Source organism: Hemibagrus wyckioides, linkage group LG22 (assembly GCF_019097595.1).
Source record: "Hemibagrus wyckioides isolate EC202008001 linkage group LG22, SWU_Hwy_1.0, whole genome shotgun sequence".
NCBI lineage: Eukaryota > Metazoa > Chordata > Actinopteri > Siluriformes > Bagridae > Hemibagrus > Hemibagrus wyckioides.
Genome location: NC_080731.1, coordinates 10,515,543 through 10,537,057, shown reverse-complemented (window position 1 = coordinate 10,537,057; position 21,515 = coordinate 10,515,543). Strand labels below are relative to the sequence as shown.

The following is a 21,515-nucleotide window of genomic DNA, read 5'->3' as shown; positions in this document are numbered from 1 at the left end:
TGCAGTCTACACAAACAGCAAAAAAAAAAAAAATCATCCACATGAAAGCACTAAAACGATTAAAAAACGCTTAAATGAGCATGACAGCCGAGTGTGTCATGAACTATTATGTCAATCGGCCCAAGAATAACCCTCAGCTCCCCTACTTCCTGCGTCCTTGTGCTTGAGATTACATTTGAATACAAAGTGCTCTCTGTTCACTGTGTGGTGGATTCCGCAGCATTTCTGTACATGTCATATTCTGGCACCTCCGCATGAAGGTGTAAAAATAAAACAAAGCAAAATCCAACTGCAAACATGGTCTGGAATAAGAAATAATAACAGACCTTACTGTATAGTAACAACTTGATCAGCAGCCATGATGAAGGGAGGCTTTGCTTCGAAACTGCAAAACCTCATGCACCAGCTCACATTAATGACTTCAGCACTTTCAAAAATATGTACTGCGGTTTTCCAGTTCACACAAAAAAAAATTTACTTTCTCCACATTGGAAAAGTTTCACTTAACAAAAAAAAAAAAAAAATGTCGTGAGTGATTTAAGACACTGTTTCTTTGTAGACACATGGGAAAAAATTTTGAGGGGGAAAAAATAACCATATATGTGTGGAGGAGGCAACACGGTGTGTTTCAGTCACCGTCGTTTCATACGCTATTGTAGGGTGTGTGTTCATGCCATAGGTGAGGTGTAGAGGACAAAGTTTACAGACAAATTATAATGAGCAGAGCAATGTGGTGGGATTTCGGTAAATTTGTAAAACCCTACTTCTAACCTTGATATTAACCTCCACAGAAACTTTTTTATTTACACTGAGTCTTAATTTATAAATTAACATGAGAGACTTTGCAGCCAATCAGTGTGTGTGTGAGTGTGTGTGTGTGTGATGCATCTTGGCTGAAAGAAAGTGGTCTGTGCATGTTGTCTGGCAGTACACGTTGGAGTGAATCATCTGCATCTGTGTAGTGATTACAGAGGGATTTGGCAGGTTAAACCAGAGAGCAGTGAACTCCTCATAGCCACATGCCATCTTTGTTCTCAGACTCTCACTGTTTAGACCATTAACTCCCCCAACTTTAGGAAATTGTTCTGAATAGTGCTGATACAGTACCAACGGAAATTGCTTTTGATTAGTAACTGCTGGTCGGAGTATGCACTTTATGAAATATGAATTTCCTTTTATGGAAAACTTTTTTTCCCTTAACTTTGGATTATCATTGTTGTGCTGTTGTTGGTAAGACTGTTATAACCAGTATTTAATAAAGTTGTAAATAATAGGAATATATGGTTAAAAAAAAATACTTTCAGCTATAAAAGCTATAATTGTGTTGAATTGTTGTATAAGGAGACATTTATGGACGGAGTTTCCAGTGTCAGCTGATTGTAACAGACTTCTAGACAGAGCACCTTCTTAATAACGCTTAATAATTGCTGTTTTTTTTAATTCTCTCATTAACATCAAGAGAGAGTGAAAAAAGAGAGTTTGTTGATATAGACTGTTTATAGTTGTTATAGTCTAAGTGATAAGTGGAATAATTTTGTCTTGCAGACGTTAAATGGAGCTGTGAAAAGATACAAATTGAGCCATTAACGTATTGCATTGTATTCTGCTATTTTCACACACTGTGACAAAGTGACCCTAGACGCTCATTTTCAATGAGAGTTATTGATGTCCGGTAACATGAGCGACATCAACCGCTGGATATGAGCGTGTCTGGTGATGCGACATTGTTGAGAAAGGTTTAACTTTCTGCAAATATAGAATGACTTGGTGCAGCGACAACCAAAGAGAGTGGAGACAGTAGAGCGCATGTGATCTGTGATAAAGTGACACACTGCTTCTCTTTCATCTCGTATGATATGATGCAAATAAAATGCTGAGATTTATGTAAAAACAGCAAATCTCCCTCCAGAATGTTTCATTGTGGCACCAATTTTTGTCAGGTGAAATCTACACCAGGTTTCCTGAGAAGGGATTGAGATGCTGCATCATGGCTGATGCTATGAAAAAGCCTCTTATAGAGTCAACCATGGTGCAGGGTCGAGTTCCTTCGAAAGGGAACCACCACCTACCACCACCTGCTGATAAACGTTATTGCTATGGCAACCAGTAGTAAGAAGGTCTTCATAGTACTGATGGCTTTAAAGAACAGCGACTAGCGACTTGAACGTAGCTTATGAGGTATATTACACATAGGGATGTGTTGATCTAGGAATATCATGAGTTTTGTAGTTGAATAAAAATAAATAAGACCTGGTAGATTCTAAAGTCTATGATTGTAATAAAGTAAAAACTAACATGCACCAGCAGATCCATGCTACTTAGCATGCTGTAAACTAAAGTGCTATGTAATTATTGCAGGTTAATAGCAATAACCTATCATGCCTCAACATCACTAATGAATGTTTGTGTTCAGCTAGAGCTGGCAACAACGTCACACCACAACAACCAAACAGCAAGCGATCATTATTTGACCATCACCCTCGACCTCATAATGGCTCGATGGTAGATAAGGATGCTAAAGACAAAAACATACATTAGCCAAGCAGGAGTCATCATTTTCTACTGCCCCTGTGCTGTGCCTGTGCTTGGTATGATGGAAGGCGACGGTAATGCTACAGGACGTGTTGGGCTTCATTCTGATATTCCAGTCCCAGTGAGATGATTAAGCAGCTTGCGCTCATGCAGCTGATCTAAACATGGCCTCTGAATAATAAACGGGTGTGGAGTAAACACCGGGTGCACATGGGAAGGGCAGTGGTGTTTTGGCAATGCATTAAGTCCTGGCAAGTGAGATCTCTGGGAATGTAGAGGAGCACAGATTGTTATAATGGGATAGTTACGGTGTGGTGATGAATGCGCTGTAACTTTTAATTGTGAGTTTGTTTTGTTTCTGTCCTTGGTACTGCCTAGATGAGAGGAGCATCAGCTGTGATTATTAGAATTATGTTTTCTGGAGGGAAGCGAAGGAATCATATTTGATTATTAGCCAGTTTGATAAGCCAATGAACTTGAAAGGATGAATTATTAAAAAAAGGAGAAGAATAAATAATGGAATGAATTGCAGAATATAACTCTCTCTCTCTCTCTCTCTCTCCTTTTACAGCGACAGAGGGGAAAGATCTTCCTTCAGGTAGGATATTTCCAGGCTTGCATCCTGTTCCATTATCCTAATTTAGCTTGTACCTTTTTGCCTTCCTGTTTTTTTGCCCTGTCATCTATTTCTCTCGCCCTTTCTACATGATATCCCTCTGCAATTTATCTTTTCACATTTTTATTTTACATCAATGTGTCTGTATTTATTTATTTATTTTTTGCTAATTTGCTTGTAATTCTTTTTTTGCACTTTTTGTGCTGCACTGTATTGAAAAGGAACCAGTGATAATTGGTTTTTGTGTCAAAATTGGTCTTGTTTGAGACTTTCGAGCATTTTAGAAAGTGAGGTGTTCTCCAAATATTGTACACACACACACACACACACACACGCAGAGTAATGCTGTACCTTAATCGACACTTAACCTTAATGCCTTAATTTCATAAAGAAGACCAGAAAGATTTCAAGGACAAAATTATATTGTGTATCACCCTGGGACATTTTGTTCCCATAAATATAAATGCACGCACACACACACACACACACACACACACACACAAACCCATCCTGCTGCTCTCCTCTGTGGCTCCTTGCTGCCTCCTTCATTGATCCCCTTATTGTGTGTGGTCATCACTGCTGATCTTTCAGCCCACTGCAGCTCTTCTTCCCTTTTCTTCATGATCCAGCATTTTATTGTCTTTGCCCGCCTCTCTCTCTCTCTCTCTCTCTCTCGTCATCTTCCTGATTTAAAGAGTTAAAGAGCTGCCTCGGTAGCAGAGTACAGCACTCATTTGAGCAGGCATGAGATTGTTAAACACAAACTGTTTGTCTCTTTATCACCACAGAGCTGCACTGTAAAATCCCTGGCTCTGGATTGTTGCTTGCTTTCTTTCACTGCTAGCAGATGTGACACACATTTTGCTCTCTTGAACTTCTGAAGCATTACAACCTGGAGCTGAAATGGGATGTAAACTGGGATTATACATCATGAATCTATACAAATGTCATAATATTGGTTTCTTCTCTGATTCTTGAACTCTTACTGATTTCTCTTTCAATTTTTTAATGAATGCTGCTCCACAGTCTGGACACATGTTTATAACCCTGATTGATTTATATAGGTGAACTGTATTCAACCAGAACTAATTTACAGGTTTGCCCTCAGTGGGTGTGAATACATGTTTTCATTTTTTTCAGATTGTAAACATTTTTGTTAACTGTATTGATTTTCAAATACAGTGCCACTGTATTCGTTATGGGTTATCCTGTGTGTATTTTCATGATATAAAGTCCCAGTTAAATCCAGTTCGGTTCCAGGTTCTAACACTTCAAAGAGAAAAGATGAGGTTTAGGGGGTGGGTGGGGGTTTATGGGAGTTTGGAGGACTTATATAAGATACTGGATTTTTCTGAGCAAACACAGCAGTCAGTCTTGTCAATAACAGCAATGCTATAGCATGCAAGAAACCCGCTTTTGCTGCAAAAAGGCGATGCGAAAAAATGCCTTTTTATGTAATCTTCACTAACTCTCACTACTTTACTCATAATTGATTGAGTGCCCCACAGTACATCTCCAATTGGCTCCATCCAGCTCGAAGCTCGCTCTCTCCAAGGAGCTGATGATGTGGCTTGATGCATTTAGCATCCAGCACACAGCGGGGAAAGATCATCATCATGGATTATCATAAAAGCTCTCTAATGCCATAGCTCCTATCAGCCAATCCTAAAAACCAACTCCCATTCATGCTGGTGTAATGGGAAATGTGTTCACAGTTTAGCATGAATAGATTTCATAATGGCCTAGAGTGAGATGCAAATTTCTGATTGGCAAATAGCTTGCTTTTTTTGCGCCTTGTAGTCATCTCCGGCAGATAAGTGGATTTCTTTTATACTGAAGTCAATCTAATTCTTTCTCTGTCTTTATAAAAGCTCCAGTGGCATACTTCAGTCAGACAGTCAGATTTTTTTTTTTATTATTTATCATTATTGAGTCTGAAAACATGACTAAAACAATGTGCTATAAATCATCCAGAAAACATTTATTTTACATCATTTACAAAAGTTGGAGCTTTCCAGGTAACATGCAGCAGGAGCTTTTTAGATATAGAGTATTTTAGATTCCTTGCCACAAAGCTGGAAGCACAGAATTGTCTTAAATGTGTTTGTATGTTTTAGCATTACAGTTTATCTTCACTGGAACTAAGCCAAACATTTTTCAGCATGGCTGTGCTCCTCTTCACAAAGGGCAAGCTCAATGAAGACATGGTTTTCCAAGGAGGAACTTGATTGGCCTCCACAGAGCCCTACCTTCAGCCCTGGTGAACAATTAATCAGTCAGCCATTCACTAGGAAGGAGAGTAGGTTTTGGGGTGTTGCCAAAAAAATTGGCAGTCTTAAAAAAGGGTCCCAGGGTTACAGTTAACTCACTGTGTTTGCCCTCTCTGTTGTTCATATTATTCATATTGTCAAATGTTGAGCTTGAACAGAATCAAGTTCCCACGCAAATTTATACCCTCAGTCTTTTTTTCTTCTTCCTTGCTTCCAACACTGACTTCACTCCACTCATCGGAAATTCTGAAACTCCATGCTGAGTGAAGCCTTTGAATTGCACATGTTACAACCTCAAAGGACTAAAACATGATGCTATGCATACTGCAGATCCACCCAAGCCACATATAACAGTGTAGTATTATTCGTTTTCTTTTCCTTTCTTTGAAAATGAATGTTTGGGAAATGGCTCCAGTGGTGAACTGTACAAAAACACAATTCAACACAAGAAAGACCAAACTAAACTAGACTAAAGAGAAAACACCATCAACAAGATGTTTCAACATAAGCAAAAGGGGAAAAATGAATGCATTTAGTGCCTTCATGTGGGTTAGCCATCCAGTGTCCAAACAGTCAATCTCTATCATCAGGTCAACATCTTAGATTCAGATCAGCACCATGGTCATCTGGTTAAAGCTCAACACTAACAATAGAAAAGTTCCTCATTGTTAACAAAATAACCAAGCGATTATTTGAAATTGGGTCAAAAAAAAAGAGTAATTTTACACTTGATATGGCCATCAAACATTTGGGAAACCTAACTTTTAAAAATTGTAATGTGTTTATTTATTTATTTATTTATTTATTTGTTTGTTTGTTTGTGATATTTTTCTACTACACTTACACAAATTAGATGTCAGCACATTTGTTGAGCATCCAAGTGAAAGTTCTACATAATGTTTCTTTATTCCTTTAACCTTTATTAATCCGTTACTGTTGAGTCTTGAATCTGATTGGTCAAAAAGTGCAGTCTGATTTTCTGAAGGTACTTTAATTAGTACAATTTTATACTAATGCACCCCTTCTAAAATGTTTTTATAGTCAGAGTTCATTCACAGCGACTGCACAAAATCTACAAAACGTAATGAACAGATTTAGTTGAAGAAGTTGTAACTTTAAAGTGAAAGTCAGTTTTAATGGTAAAGTGTTCTGTAAGGTTTACCAATCCTGTAAAAAGGGCTCCACTCTCAGCACTTTGTAACTTTGTCCAAGGAAATTTTTCAGGATAGAACACTTCTCGATCTGGATTTTCTGTCTCGTGGATGTTCAGCGACGTTAAATATAACTATAGTGTTAAAAATGAAATGAAATAAGTAAAATAAATAATCAGGGTTAGGGTTGAATTGCTTATTTTCCTATAATAGCATGTTCCATCTTACAGAATTATTAATAACACCATAAAACTAATAATCTGGATCTGACAGTGAGTTCTGGGACTTCATGAGGCCTGTGTTTTTTGTTTGCTGAACACCATTTAATCATAAATCAATCATCTGCTCAGGTTTTGGATTGTGTATTTCATAGTTAAAGTTGAGTACGAATGCAACCTCATTCTCTTGGTCATGGTCTGGTCATTTAGGTTTGAATTTCCACCTGCTTTTAATCCAGAGACATGAAAATAAAATTTTTACTCAAAGTATATATTTTGTGCGTGTGAGTTTGAAGGTATTCACACTACATGATAGTGTGCTTTCAAAATTTTGTCAAAATGATGAATAATTCAATAAGGTCAGGAAAATAAAAAAATAAATTAATTCAGAAATCAGAATGTTGGGTAAACATCTTGTTGGTGCGTGAGCTAAGAAACGTGTACAGACATTGAACTGAACGTGATGGCAGCTGTCGCTCTGCAAGATGTTGTGGCTTGCTATGATTAATTTTAAAACGTGAGTTTTTCTCATTCCATTAGGCATGCTGTAACCCATGACTAATTAAACCACTTTATTTAATCTGGCATAAAAGCTGCTGACAAATCTGCTACATTCTTATTATATGAAATGTATCATTTCAATTTTCAACACAGAAAGATGTCTAGTTATCTCATTAACATTTAGCGAGCTATCACCTTATCCCTGTTTTCATCGAACACAAAGATGAATCAGTGTTTTTTTAGGATATAGAATAACCCTCACAGTCTGTGGACATGGGTTTAGTGGAAGGAGCACCCATATATACATAATTTAATTAAAAAAACGCCTTTTTTCTGAATCTGGAGATTGCATAATTCTTTTCCCATTAGATCAGAATAAAGAGCTTCCCCTTGTACTGTAATTATGGTACTGCAAATATAATTGACTTGGAATGTACATATAGTAGGCCTTTTGGATTTATTACATGCTCTCCTGCTGTACTGAACCAGTCAGCTGTTTGAGGTAACCCAAGCTGTTTCGATCCTGAGCTCAGCTTAGTGCGTCTGTTGAGTTTCCACATGTTCTTCAAAGTTTCACATTGGTTTCCTCCAGGTTCTTTGATTTTGGCTGGCTTCCAAAAACATGGGTGGAACATGTGAAGTGCTCTTGCGATAGACTCCGGATCCTGATCAGGATAAAGCAGTTGTGGGGTGGATGAATGAATGAATGAATGAATGAATGAATGAATGAATGAATGAATGGATGAAGGGATGGATGGTTGGATGGATGAATGGATGGACGAATGGATGAATAGATGGATGGACAAATGGATGGACAAATGAATGGATGGATGTATGGACAAATGGATGGAGGAATAAATAAACTGATGAATGGATGAGGAACCCAGAAATTCAGCTTAAGCATGTGTGTAACCTGACCCTAAATAAAAGTATCTGGATTTCAGTCACCAACTCTCTTCAAGTCCCCTGATGTACAACAAGTTTTCAGACAATGATAGACACATCTTATTACACTCGTCGATAGCATTTCTTCTGTTTTTCTTACATTTCTGCACTTGCAAACTGCCCATTTTCCAGTCAGATCACAGGTTTTCAATAGATTTCAAACCTGAACATCAAGATGCTTCATGCAAAACATTGACTTTGTTTCCTGAAATCATTTCTGCATTTCTGGGTGGCTGTTTGGAGTTATCAGCTTACTGACAGATCCACCTTATGGACAATTACTGAACTCCTGTGCAAGTGAGTTTTTGCATTAGCAGATTTTGAAACTTGACAAAATTAGAAGTTGTTATTAAAAAGTTATTAAAAGGTGTGTGAAATCACAACAAATGTACTCTAATTTGTTTTTTTTCCTGACGTGTGTGCGCTGTAGAAGCACCTCTTTCTCAGCTAGAGACTTGGTAATTGTGCCCTTCTGTGCCCTTTGCTAGCACCTTTTTTTTGTTTTGCTGAGTATAATTTTCACATTCACTTAGCAGTGTGTGTGTGTGAGAGAGAGAGAGAGAGAGAGAGAGAGAGAGAGAGAGAGAGTGGGGAAGTGCAGCATGGGTGTTGCTGCCAGGTGCTGCCCTTATGCTCGCAACTCTGCAGTGCTTAATCACAGGTTTTGTAATGTATTTGTGTAAACTTTGCAGGAGTGTTGACATTTTTTTTAACAGTTGAAGGCGCAATTAACATTTACTCAAGAGACTGCTGTAGCTGCATTGTTTGTAATCCTACAAATTTACAAGTTTAATGCTTGGTAATGCTTGAACCGACATGACCACGAGTTCTCACCGGGTCAGTGCACTCGCAGGAAAACAAAACCACAAGTGCACTCGGAGAAGACCACTGAGTGCCGAATTTGCCATTCGACTCTATACTGCATACCAGTGGAGGATGGTGTTACCTTGTTGTCCATCCCTCTAATGAGGAAGGAAACAATTATATATTCAGACATCCCCAGTCATGGAGGGCATATAAAACAGCTGGCACTTCAATTCGAATTTTGGCTGCTGGCAACAGTTCTGCACCGCTGAACAACGCTTTTACTGGATGTCTCCTCGGGGAAAGATGAAGCAAAAAAAATTAGTAACAATAAGCTTTGAGAGTGCATGCAGCTTTCCAAATAAGATAAGTTAATCAAAGTGGTAGGGATTAAAACTAGCTTCAGTTCTTGGTTTCTGTTGTGCCTTTCTGTGATTGATTCAACTATACTAAAGACAGCAAGTGGAAATTATGATTAAAAGCTTATTGGTGTTACATGTCATACTTTTCTCACATATTTGTAACAGTGAGTCAGGGTTCAGTTTCATACTGGTGATGTACTTGAATATGAAAATTGAATTTTAATTATTTGGAATGAACAGATAATGACACTTGTGAAGAAGTGAATGAATTGAGAAGTGCAACTATTTTTTTTTTTTGTTTACTGTTTTTACTCCAGTAGCCATTTATTAAGCTGCAAAATAAAAACCATTCCTTCTATTCCATTTTATACAATGTCTATTTTATTTTAACTAGCACATTTTCCGACAACTTTCAAAAAAACTCTGGTTATGGATTGAAATTTATCCCTAGTGTGCCAGCCAGAGGCTATGGTGACCAGATGAAACTTCCTGAGACAACTTGATTAAGGAACCCTGAGAGGATCCAGACTCCAAAGAGGAAGAGGGAACTCTTCCTTTCCTGTGTGAAACCTGATATGGTGCAATCATGACTCAGTTCTTACCCATCATTACCTGCGTATGATAAAGTCAAACAGTGTTAAGTGTGTTGAAAGGATTTTCAGTTATCTCTGATTTCATTAGTTTTTAAGTCTATAGTATTCAAGAATAGTTTTCTACTAAATAATGACTCAGACTTGGTCACAAACTTGCTTCAGTAAGTGCAATCTTAAGGGTATCTGTGTGGTACCATCCATAGCACCCTCACAGAGTCTTCAGGCTATAGATGTTTGGTCATTCTCAGCAGCAGTGAGTGATTCTCCAGTGAAGGAGGCACCAAGCAAAAGCAGCACATCAGGAGAGCACCGGGACTGGAGGGCAGATAGAGTCAGGATCATCAGCAGCTCAAGCTGATTCAATATTCACGAAAGAAATATCATTTTTTAGAGCCGATCCATAAACTTCGCTCAGATCAGGGTCACTCTTCTTCACTTCACTTTACTTCACTTCTCACCGAAAACAACAACTGAAGTAATAAATAAATAAATAAATAAATAAATAAATAATAATAATAATAATAATAATAATAATAATAATTATTATTATTATTATTATTATTATTATTATTTATTTATTTATTTATTTATTTATTTATTTATTTATTTATTTATTTATTTATGAACATCTTCTGTTACCACAAAGGGAAAATCTGACTGGAAATTTGTGCATGTATTAGAGTGAAATGGGGTTGTAGGAGCCCATTTTGTCTCACAGCTGCACTGGAAGTATGTCCCAGATTTAGATTAGATACTGACAGCATGTATTGCAAATTTCCTTCTTTTGCTGGAATGTAGCAAACCCCAAAAATGTTGTAATTTTTATTAACTTAAAAAAAAGTAATATAATCTTGACAACTATGCAAAGATTTTCCATAATTTAAGAAATATGTTGCTTTCTTAGGTACTACACTTGCTTACACAAGAATATATTGGAGTATATTATATATATATAGACTATATATAGACTATAGACTATATATACATTTCCTGATACTTTATTCTTATGAAATGTTATAGATTCCAGTCACATAACCCTTGCTGTTTCAAATCCGGTTGCATTACTCATGAGATCAGGGTGGAAACCCTAGTTCAGCCAATCCTGTTGTCCTTTTCTTGGTAAATAACCTTTTCCTCCTTGGATATCCTCTCCTTGCATAAGAAAGAAAGACTTTCCAAGGTAAGCTTGAACTTTCTCCTCTATCCCTGAAGAGACGTTTGTGCCACTCTGTACGTATGGGTCACTACCCATTTACGTCCTTTAACAGGGTTTATGCTTTGTAAGTCACGGATGCCTCCTGTTTGCTGTAGTCAAATGTCACTGAATCTCATCTGTTTTGTTATGGATGAGTAGAGGCACCACGAGAGAAAAAGAATGCTTAAAGTGAACAGAGGCACTTGGGCATGAAAGCTTGTGGCTTTTCAGCTGCAGTCAGTATTTGGTTTAGAGGGCAAGAACCAGTGAACTGTTAGTGACAATCTAAAGAGCCTAGTACAGCAGTCCACCATAAAAGCACCAAGACACAATCAGACCATGCATGTGCCATGTAACCTTTTACCTAGCACGACAACTAATGGACCACCAACCTCTGCGAAACCTCTAGGAAAGTGTACGAGTGTGTGGCTATAAAGTGCACAGATATTTTTCATCCTGAATATAGCTGATGCATCCAAATGAATGAAGGTCAAGGTCAGCGTGACAGAATAGGGAAGGTGGGACCTCCAAAAAAGAAAAAAAACAAACAAACAGAGAAATTAATTAGCAGAGGAAAAATAATTATGTAAACATTGTTCCAGAACTGTAAATGTCTGCATTAGTGGAGTATGTAGGAGGCAATAATATATTCACAACATCAGAGTATTTATTATGGTATTATCCAAATCGTATCTCATTATCTCAAGTTATAAGTCGTATTTTGCCAACAAAAATTTCACCGCATGATATAATGTGAAATACTATGATGTGCTGGATCACATGCTATTTTATAAGCAACCAAATAATGTTTAATTAAATGCTTATCATATTCTTATTCAGTCCCTATTTGATCATCTATCTGCAATTATTGCAGTCATGTTATATTATATTCCAACTGACAGCAAAAGAAAAACATAAATAATTTCCCACCATAGTCAGCATTTTCTATACCTGTTTTTCTGTCCCTTAAATGCAGTGGTCAAGACAAAAACCCCGCCTCAGATCCTTTTAAACAAGTAAACTCCATGAAAGAGCTGTGAGCTACAAACATGATATCTGAATATATGTCAGTTTATCTATATAAATACCACAGAGCAATACAGTGGATATTGGAGTAAGGTGCATACATTTTACTATATGAAAAAATTTGAAATGCTTTGCACACACCGCTCATACAGTTAAGGAAAAAAGTTTGCATCCCACAGGGCTTTTTAAGGGAGAAAAAAATCCAATATGTACCTCTATTTGTGTTGCATTAATAATGGACTGCAGATGTATTCAACAATACGAGAGCCCTATTGCGTAAGGATCCAAAAAATTGTCAAACAAGTATGGTGGCACTTATAAAACAAGTAAGAAGCTAACACAATTCATGATTCATATCTATATTTTATTTATATTATGTAATATGATTTCCATGAATTCATTTTATTCTATTTCTAGTAATTTACATCCCGTTTCTATGTATTTCTTTTGTCCTAAGGGTGTACAAACCTTGTGTTTTGACTATATTTCAATTTTAATTAAGGATCTCTAGAACATCTCAGTATTTGTAGATGTATTTGCCTCAGGTTTACACAACACATTCTTGAAAAGAAAATATATACGGTTCATATGATTTGGCAAATAATTGTATAAAGGTCTTCATATATATTCATTGGAATGGTTTTCTTTCCTGTATCTAGATCTGACCTTGCATTTTGCTCTGCACTGTAAGTGCAGCAGTCTGAGCTCCATTCATTTTGATTTGGGCTTGAGCTGACCTCTCGGTCCAAAGCTCCTGTCCGTCACGCTGCTGCTCTCTGAGCTGTGCCGAAGCTGGCTAAGCTTCCTTTAACCCTGCTGAACATCACCATGGAGGTCACTCAAGGTTACACTAATTACTACTCTGCCTTTTTCCTGGTCATTTTGTAGGTTATTTGTTTTCTTTCATATTCTCTAGAGACAGAGGGCCACGTGCACTAAGCTAATTGTGCCTGTTTTCTGCTCAAACAACCTTGTGCACAAAAATCCTTGCATGTTATATACATATATAACTGGTGCAAAGCCTAGGCACACAATTTAATGCCATGCAAATTTGTTTGTGATAATACAGAACCACTGTAGAATGTTGGCAAAAGAACTGTTTAGGGAAACTATAGGTGCATCCTAAATCCCATATATATGTATACACTATTCTATACCATTTTGTAGTATAAATAGTGTGAGTTGTGTGTTCACACTGAAAATTCCAAGGAGGAGAAGTGCTCTTCGATTATGCTTATTCAACTAAAAAAAGTGTGGAATGAATACACTTCATGTACTCAACTCCCTCAGCTTTGTTTTCGTCGTGGAAGAGGGGCGGGGCTACCAGGTGTTGATGCTGAGTAAGAAAAAATTTCAAGAAGGCCAATGAATCTCTAGTGGACAAGACAACCTTACAAATGTCTTTTAAACTAGCTCATTGTGTAATTTATTTTTTTAAAAATGCATTGTATTTTGCTAAAGCTAGCTAGTCTAACGTGAATCAGATGTTATTTACCTTTGACTAGGAAACGGCTTATACTTCCAGTGTTCCAAAATTCATACACTGAATGCTAGAGTGCATAGTGTGAGTGCATATTGTGTAGAGCCTCATTTGAGACACAGCTTATTTCTTTTAATATAACTTATCAGTTCAGATTCTTTTCTTGCACATATCTTGCAACCTCAGTCACAGCACATATGTCAGGAACACATCAATTTCCTCATGTCTAACAAAAAAAAAAAAAAAATCAATTCATTATACAGCTCTTTTTTGACCCAGCTGATTTTCCAAGTGTTACAGAAGCTGCAGTCAACCACAAGAAAAATGGATTATATACACTATGTATACTTTTATATACATATTAATTTATTATTGGTTACAGAGCTTAGATGTGCAGAGCTTTTCGATGGCTTAGTGGTTAACCATTTCTTTCCTTGCAGTTTAATAACTAGATCCTACTGTACACGAACATTTTTTTCTGACCTGATCAATCGTCAAACGGAGAATCTTTCAAACTCTCAAGAGATCTATCATGAAGTTTCTTTCTGTCACGGTCTTTATGCTGTACACATGCCAATTTTCCAAAATCACTACAGCATAATGAACCTTGAGAAAGGTTACTCACTGGCATAGAATGATGATTACTGTGCTGCAGCAAACCTTAAAATGGCAGAATACTGAACTGGAATTAAGCAACACTACAGCATCACCTTACAGGATCTCTGTAGTTTGTAGCTTTTCTTCCCCCTTTTTCCATGGTTTAAGATTCTGACATAAAAACTAATGCTGTTCTAATAACATTTTGAGTGATCCTTGTAAGCAAAGCCTATTAGCAATGAAACGGAAGCCCTAATGGGATTTTAAGGGTAGATAGGAAGCTGACGTCTAGATAAGGGCCTCTGTTTCATGATTGATTGCTAAAGAAAACAGAGGACACTTGGTTGTGTTAAACCACTGCTCAGGTTTTGCCGAGTCACATCGTAGCTTGGCTCTGGCTGATTGATAAGCCTCTTTTTGTGACTTCTTGCTGTCTCTGCTTGGCCAACATCAATCACACAATGCCTGGCACAACGTTCTGTTATAGTACAAAAGGCAACAGGAACCGAAGACAAAGCTCTGCTTCATCAGCTACGATGTCTTGCGATGTCTCGATGGAGGACACAATGGAAATATGTAGTGTGACTTATTCCGCTCTCTTGCTGTCTTTCTTTATCTTTGTCTCTCTTTACTTCGGTGTGCCTCTGCTTAGATTAGCAGTGGCATGAATTCTTCATTAGGGAGCCTGTCAGAGTGCCTTTGTGGAGTTATACACTGTCATGTCAGAATTCAGAGGAAGTGCTAGCGCCATCTTCTCCAGGGTGCACAGATGCAGTAATGGAGTGCGGCCAACACCATTATACTTGTTCCGTCCTGTTAATTAACCTCAAATCTTGTTAGGGATGAGGATTCAGTGCCAAAGCTCTCAAATTCTGCCAGGGTTGACCAAAGGACAGCTTTTGCTTAGCATTCTATCAGATAAAAACATTCACTGACACACTTGGTGGTGGAAATATCACTTTAATGATGATTTTTTTTTTTTGTTTGATTCCAAATATACTCTGCTTTCCATCTATAGATGATGGAAGTCAAATATACAGCTCATGGGCTGGGTCTTTACTGATAAAAGTTCTAATCCACCCTGCCAAGTGAATTATCAATTCACATTTTATTTTAAAATCATCTTGTGGACCATAATTAACCCTTTTTACCAGTACTGGTTATCGATATTTTCAATCAGTATAAACGAAATGAATTAATTTATTGCCACAAACTGTTGGCTTTCAGTGTGAGATGTTTTTCCCTCTGTTGGGATAACCTTACACAGAATATTAGTGGATCAAGATAACACCTTGAAATTTTAGATCCTTATGAACAAGGCACTTGGAGCATCTCAGAGAGCAGCAATGGGTTTGATATCACCATTTACTTTGAAGATATAAACATTTGTGTTAAAAAAAAGAAAAGAAGAAAAAAGGAAGAAAACTTTTGTATTATTTTGGAACTTTTCTGTGAATATATGGTCTCTACTATCTCCCCTTTTTAACAAGTAGGCTAGAAAAAAACAGAAATACTTCTAAAACACTACAGCTTTTTTTTTTAAAGCCCTGAGTATCTGCTTAAAGCACTGAGTGTCTACTTTCATATGAGTCATTAACCACCACTATGGAGTGTGACATGACGAAGAAATTCTGTGCTGAAAATGGGCACACTAAAACAAGTACATTTTTTATATGAAAATAAAAGTGAAGTAAAAGTTTTGAGAGCTATTTTTTTGTTATTCCATTAGGAGGCAAAGTAGAAAAATCAACTCAGGGACATCAAGATAATTAATTATGTAGCTGAAAATTTGACATATAATCCCAGTCCAGGGAGTTCCCAACTAGAGCTATAGAAACCAATATAATACCATAACTGTAAAGAAGGGAGAAGAAAAAAAAAAAGCTTTGAAGATTTTTTTTAATAGTCACTTCCAAGAAAATGCTCAAAATATTTAATGATTCATATCTTGGAATGCTTTGTCCAATTAAATGTTCTCTAGAATAAATATGCCCCACCCTCCGAGGTGGTTCTTCCTCCACAGTCACAGTACAATACTAGCTCATTAGCAGTAATCATGGTGTTTTTGGCTGTGTGTCATCCCACACATTATTCCCTTTTCCGATCATCTCTTGGATGAGAAAAAGAAAAAGCTGAAGTTGATTTGGAAGAAGTGAAGATTATGTGACAGGCGCTTCCCTGTAGAGTGTTTCGAAACTTGGAGGTTTTCAGTGTTGGAATACGTCGCTTCCACAGTGAGAATGTGATTGTGTTTTTATACACTGTTAGAGTTTCACACTCAGTAGAAGGCTCTCGTTAAACTTTTCACTGGTCTTCATGTTTAGCTAGCTTGCTAAGTTCCTCTCAGGATTGATTAGATTTGGCAAGGCTGTGACATATCTCAAACACACCATGTTAAAGTTCTTTAACATGTCATTGTTCTTATTTCCTCTTTTTGTAGAATCAAATCACGGTTACTGAATCATTTCAAGTCCATTTCATATCTAATTCCAATAAGTCACTTTTAGTTCCAAGCTGCACAACTAGGAAATGTAAAAAGTTCAATGGGGGAATGGGGAACTTATGAATGGCACTGTATGGTAGAACCATAATTTGGAAATTTTGGGAATTTTGTTTGTAAGGAATTGTAATTTGTTCATCTGTTCTGATCTATAGTCTGTTGAACCCGTGTGTGTATTCAGAATGCGCTTTTTTTTAGCTCTCGATTGCAAGGACCGTCATGTATTATACTTCATACAGTTACAAAACAATGTTATAATGATTCAAAAATCTTCATTTTAAACAACGCCAAATTCAGGCACTTTAACCATTTTGGAGCTCTGTTTCTATTTTGAAACTCATTATGTTTGAGTCAATCAGTTTCCTCAGGTTAGACTCTTTTAAAAATATTGAAATTTTATAAATGTATTTATTATTTATTCTTTGGATATGGTGAACTTGCAGCACATTAGGCTTCTGTTTGTAGCAATTTCGGATTTATTTTGTTTCATGCAAACAAATATGCACACTGATTTGCATTGTTTAAGATTCCGAATAAAATTTTCATTTAGTCAATGATATTTCTCTCAGTTTCTGAGAACTGGTATAGTTAACTAGTTGGTGTTGTTGCTGTTTTTGTTGTTGTTGTTTTTTTTGTTCCGGCCCACTTGACAAATACCATTACTCCTGAACCATGTTTCACAAACAAAATAGACAGCTTCTTCTCTCTAATGCTGTTTATTTGTAAAAGGAGATGTTGGGCACACTGTACTGTAGCCCTGTACCCTGTTGTGGTATTTGGAGTTTAACAGATTAAAGATAACAGATAGGAAATTGCCCTGACATTGTTCCATCACAGTTTCACTACAACAGAGACAGCAATCAGTGTATGAGAGAAACAAAGTGATAGACATGATGGGCTCTATTATTTGCACTGGACAGAAAGGTCAGTGCACACACAAGTAATGAAAGGATATTGGGGGACTGGGTTCGCTCCTCGGTGCTGTTCTCTTCTGGCTTTTGCTCATTTTGCTGTGAAAGCATTCCTGAAAATCAGGCCTCTGGACTGGGTGACGAGCACACCAGATTACATTCATTGTTCAAAATTTCATTCCATTTGACTTCTTATATTTCACATCATTCGGTGGAGGATAAATGCAATTATGGATGGACATTGTGTGATAATGCATTACTTTAAGCATCTGACTGAAACTGGTCCATTATATAATATTAAGTCTTTGAGAAGACCAGGAGTCAAAAAAAATCTTAGAAATTACTTTTCAGTATATACCTAATACATTTATATGAGTACATTTACATAAGTTCTACTTTGGTCAATGGGTATGAAGGTCTCTCATATATATATATATATATAAAGGAAAAAGTACAATTTGCATTTTGTCAATGTTTTTTTTAACACATCAATGAAATGTCCGCTGCCCATCTCTCTGGCTCGATAGCAGGACCTGGTAGAGGTTTTGTAAAAGATTAATCTGCTTTTGCACAGCAGGTTTTGACAGCATGCAATCCACTGCAGGTACCCTTATGTTTAAAACATCAGCGTTGTATTGATAGGCTATGAATTATGAGTCTCAGGTGGTCTTTATGATCTACAGTGACCTGCAATGCAGGTACATTGGTCATGAGTGACAGTAAAGAATGAAGGGTTTTTTTCTGAGATCTGAGGTATCATGTTGGATGTTTGTAGTCCTCCAGGCACCTCTGCATTTTGATTTCTGTGTTATTTTGAGTTGGAGAATACAAATATTGGCTCTAGAGTATTAGCAGAAGGCAGAAAACGCTCATAATTTATTAAAGAGACATTTGGTTTAGCCTTGGCCTGGGGTTTATGTGTGTATGGAAAGTAAGCAAGATAAAGTTTGAGAGATTTTCTCATGGACAGTGCCGTCCAGCTTGACTGTGATTTGCTCTGTTTTAGAGAGATGCTCTATCAGCTTGGCTATACCTCAGAGACTGCTAGAGAGAATGAACACTGTGCGATCATAATAGCAGCATCCCCCAGCCGTCCCTCTATGACCTATACCCCAACACTCATCTTTATCCATCTCTTCTACTGTCTTTCTCTGAATCTAATCTCCTGTTTGAGCTTACTCTTATGCATACCAGGGTAAACTGTGCAGTGTCCACAAAACAAGTTAGAATAGCTATACGCATCTCACCTGGCTCTCATTTTAAGTTCAAGTTAATGCAGCAGGTCAGGTTACAGGAAACAGAAAAGTGCAATGAACTGAAGACTTTCTTGTGTCTGAAAAGATAAACTTTACTGAAACTTAAAGTTTAAACTTCATCCTTTCAAACCTTCTAAACAAACATGTCACAGAAAACCTCACAATATCAGAACTGTGGTGTCATTTAAATCACTAGAATAAAAAATTATCCAGTGCTTGTATTAATCTAGCAATATTTGTGTTACAGGACCCTGCCACCCAAACCCCTGCCACAATGGAGGCACGTGTGAAATCAGCGAGACCTACAGGGGCGACACGTTCATCGGTTACGTTTGCAAGTGTGCACCTGGCTTTAACGGCATCCACTGCCAGCACAGTAAGATCAATGAACTTAAGTTCATAATAATGAAAATCTGTTGTGTGGCTAATAATTTAGCAGATGGACAACACAGTTACTGTGGCACAACTATGAAATTGAAAAACACACACAGCGCCCAGTTGTCTCTTTTTAATACTAAGTACAAAGACAGATGTTTAGATTTAATTGATTTGTCTCACATATGGTGAAAATAACCTTGTTACAGATGCATTAGGTAAGATTAGTACATTTTTAAAATAAAGATTAGGTCTCTAGCAGTTAAAGAGGTAGGTTTGGTGTTCGAAATATTATTAATATATTTTTTTACTCATTGAACCTACCCTCTTCACCAATCTCCCTCGTCAGGATCTACAATGGCATGTAGAGTGTCTATAAAATAAACCATAAAGGTTCTTTCAAACCCAAGCAAGCATTCAGGACCATAATTCAATATCTGAAAAACAGATTTTCTCAGCCAATTTTTTTCAGCCACTCCATTTATGCTGAGGTTATAGCTTAGATTAAAAAAAATCATGTTCTAAATATTTTTCAGATTATTTGTACAAGTAAAAAAAAGATATTTATGCACCTTTATTTCTAAGCTTTTGTTTAATTAAAGAAACTTTTTAGTAAAGAAATCCAGAATGCGGCTCAGTAAACCTGGTCCACTTTAACTTTAACATTGAAAAGGGTCACGTGATCAGCAAGTGTCAATCTCAGGGCAAAATCTAAAATCACAACACAAAGTTCCAAACCAGAATATTAATAGCATGGGAAGTTTATGTAAGTATACTCTGAGCTTTGGGTGTAAATGGGAGGTCATGATATTCTATGTGGCTGTGATTGTCTCGTTCTCGGTCGCTGTCTTTCCAGAGGGTGCATCTCAATCAGCTCCCTAGGTGGTGAATCAGTATAGGGTGTACATAAATTGGGGCACTGGTAAGGACAGTGGGTCACTATAATTGAGGCTCTGATGATGTTTCCTCATCAGTCACTGTTTTATATGTCTTGCAAATTTGCTAGCTTAATCACACGTTATTGTCAAGGTACTCCAAATAGGATCGTAGGACCTAAGTGGATTTTTTTAACTCATTAGACACTTAAGTTGTTAGACTCAAACAAACCGTATATAGAACATTGATTAAAGTTAACAATCGCTATTGTTAGTAATCATTTGAGAGCTATATCAACACTAAGAAGCTACTTTCATTTGCTGACGAATTTGGCTGAGAGGTCATCTGCCATTTTTTTCTGAGCTGAGAGATTTCAGAAAGTGAAAATAGTAAGCGGTGATGCTACCTGTTTTTTTTGTGGTGCATTGTAGGACTTTTAGGGAGCAAATGTTCCAGGTTTTGTGATTGGTACTTAAAATGGCTGACTCCATGATCAGTGCCCTGACTACTGAACAAGAGAGTTGATTGGGACACACAGATGAGAGTCCTGTGTACAGTGAAATTTAGTCTACGGTGGCCATGTTTATAGGCAGCGATGTGTTCTGGGAATCAGAGTTTCTTGTTGACTCTGGCACTGACATGACAAAAAGATGTAACAGTTTTTGTTAGATATTGCAGGAACATTTAGAAAATATGAAATCTCTACCTACTGTGTTTTTTTCCCAGGCCGCAACAACAACAACAACAACAAAAAGCTCTTCCTGTTTTTACACACTGAGTAAAATCACTGATGTCGGTGACATTTCTGAAAGCATTTTGTCATAATATTGGTACTGAAACCATTTAGCTCTGTTGCATTCAATTTTACAATGCAATTGTATGCCAGAAGCAATAATTTCAAGAGAAAATGAGCATGAGAGAAACATGCCTTCAGCTCTAGGGAGTCACAAGCAAAGACATGTTGCTGTAGCATGCATTTTGGAAATGTTTAATGATTTTCAGCTCCAAATTGTTTTGATAACAATGAATTTTTATGTTCTTCAGTAAAAATGGGTGTGGTATAATACTCTAGCCAATAATATATGGATATAATAGGAAAAATATTGTAATAATTGACAAAATATGTACAAATTTTCTATACCATACTCTTGGTGTGATGAGTGTGCTTGTGTATTAAGAGATAAAAGAACAGTGAACGATAAAACTTAGCATGAATGATCTTTATAGAATGCTAATACATGCTTATTAAGTGTGTCACAAACCCTTGTAGATTGGTTAGGGCTGATTTGTGCAGCAAGACCTTTGTA

At 37.0% G+C, this 21,515-nt stretch overlaps 1 protein-coding gene across 1 annotated transcript in view; it reads left to right on the top strand.

Moving 5' to 3' along the window:
- Positions 1-21,515, top strand: part of edil3a (EGF-like repeats and discoidin I-like domains 3a) — a 176,933-nt gene that overhangs the window by 47,971 nt on the left and 107,447 nt on the right. The window contains exons 2-3 of the mRNA XM_058375476.1: positions 3,104-3,130; positions 19,205-19,333. Of these exons, the coding sequence (XP_058231459.1) occupies positions 3,104-3,130; positions 19,205-19,333 (156 nt within the window). The remainder of the gene's footprint in view (positions 1-3,103; positions 3,131-19,204; positions 19,334-21,515) is intronic.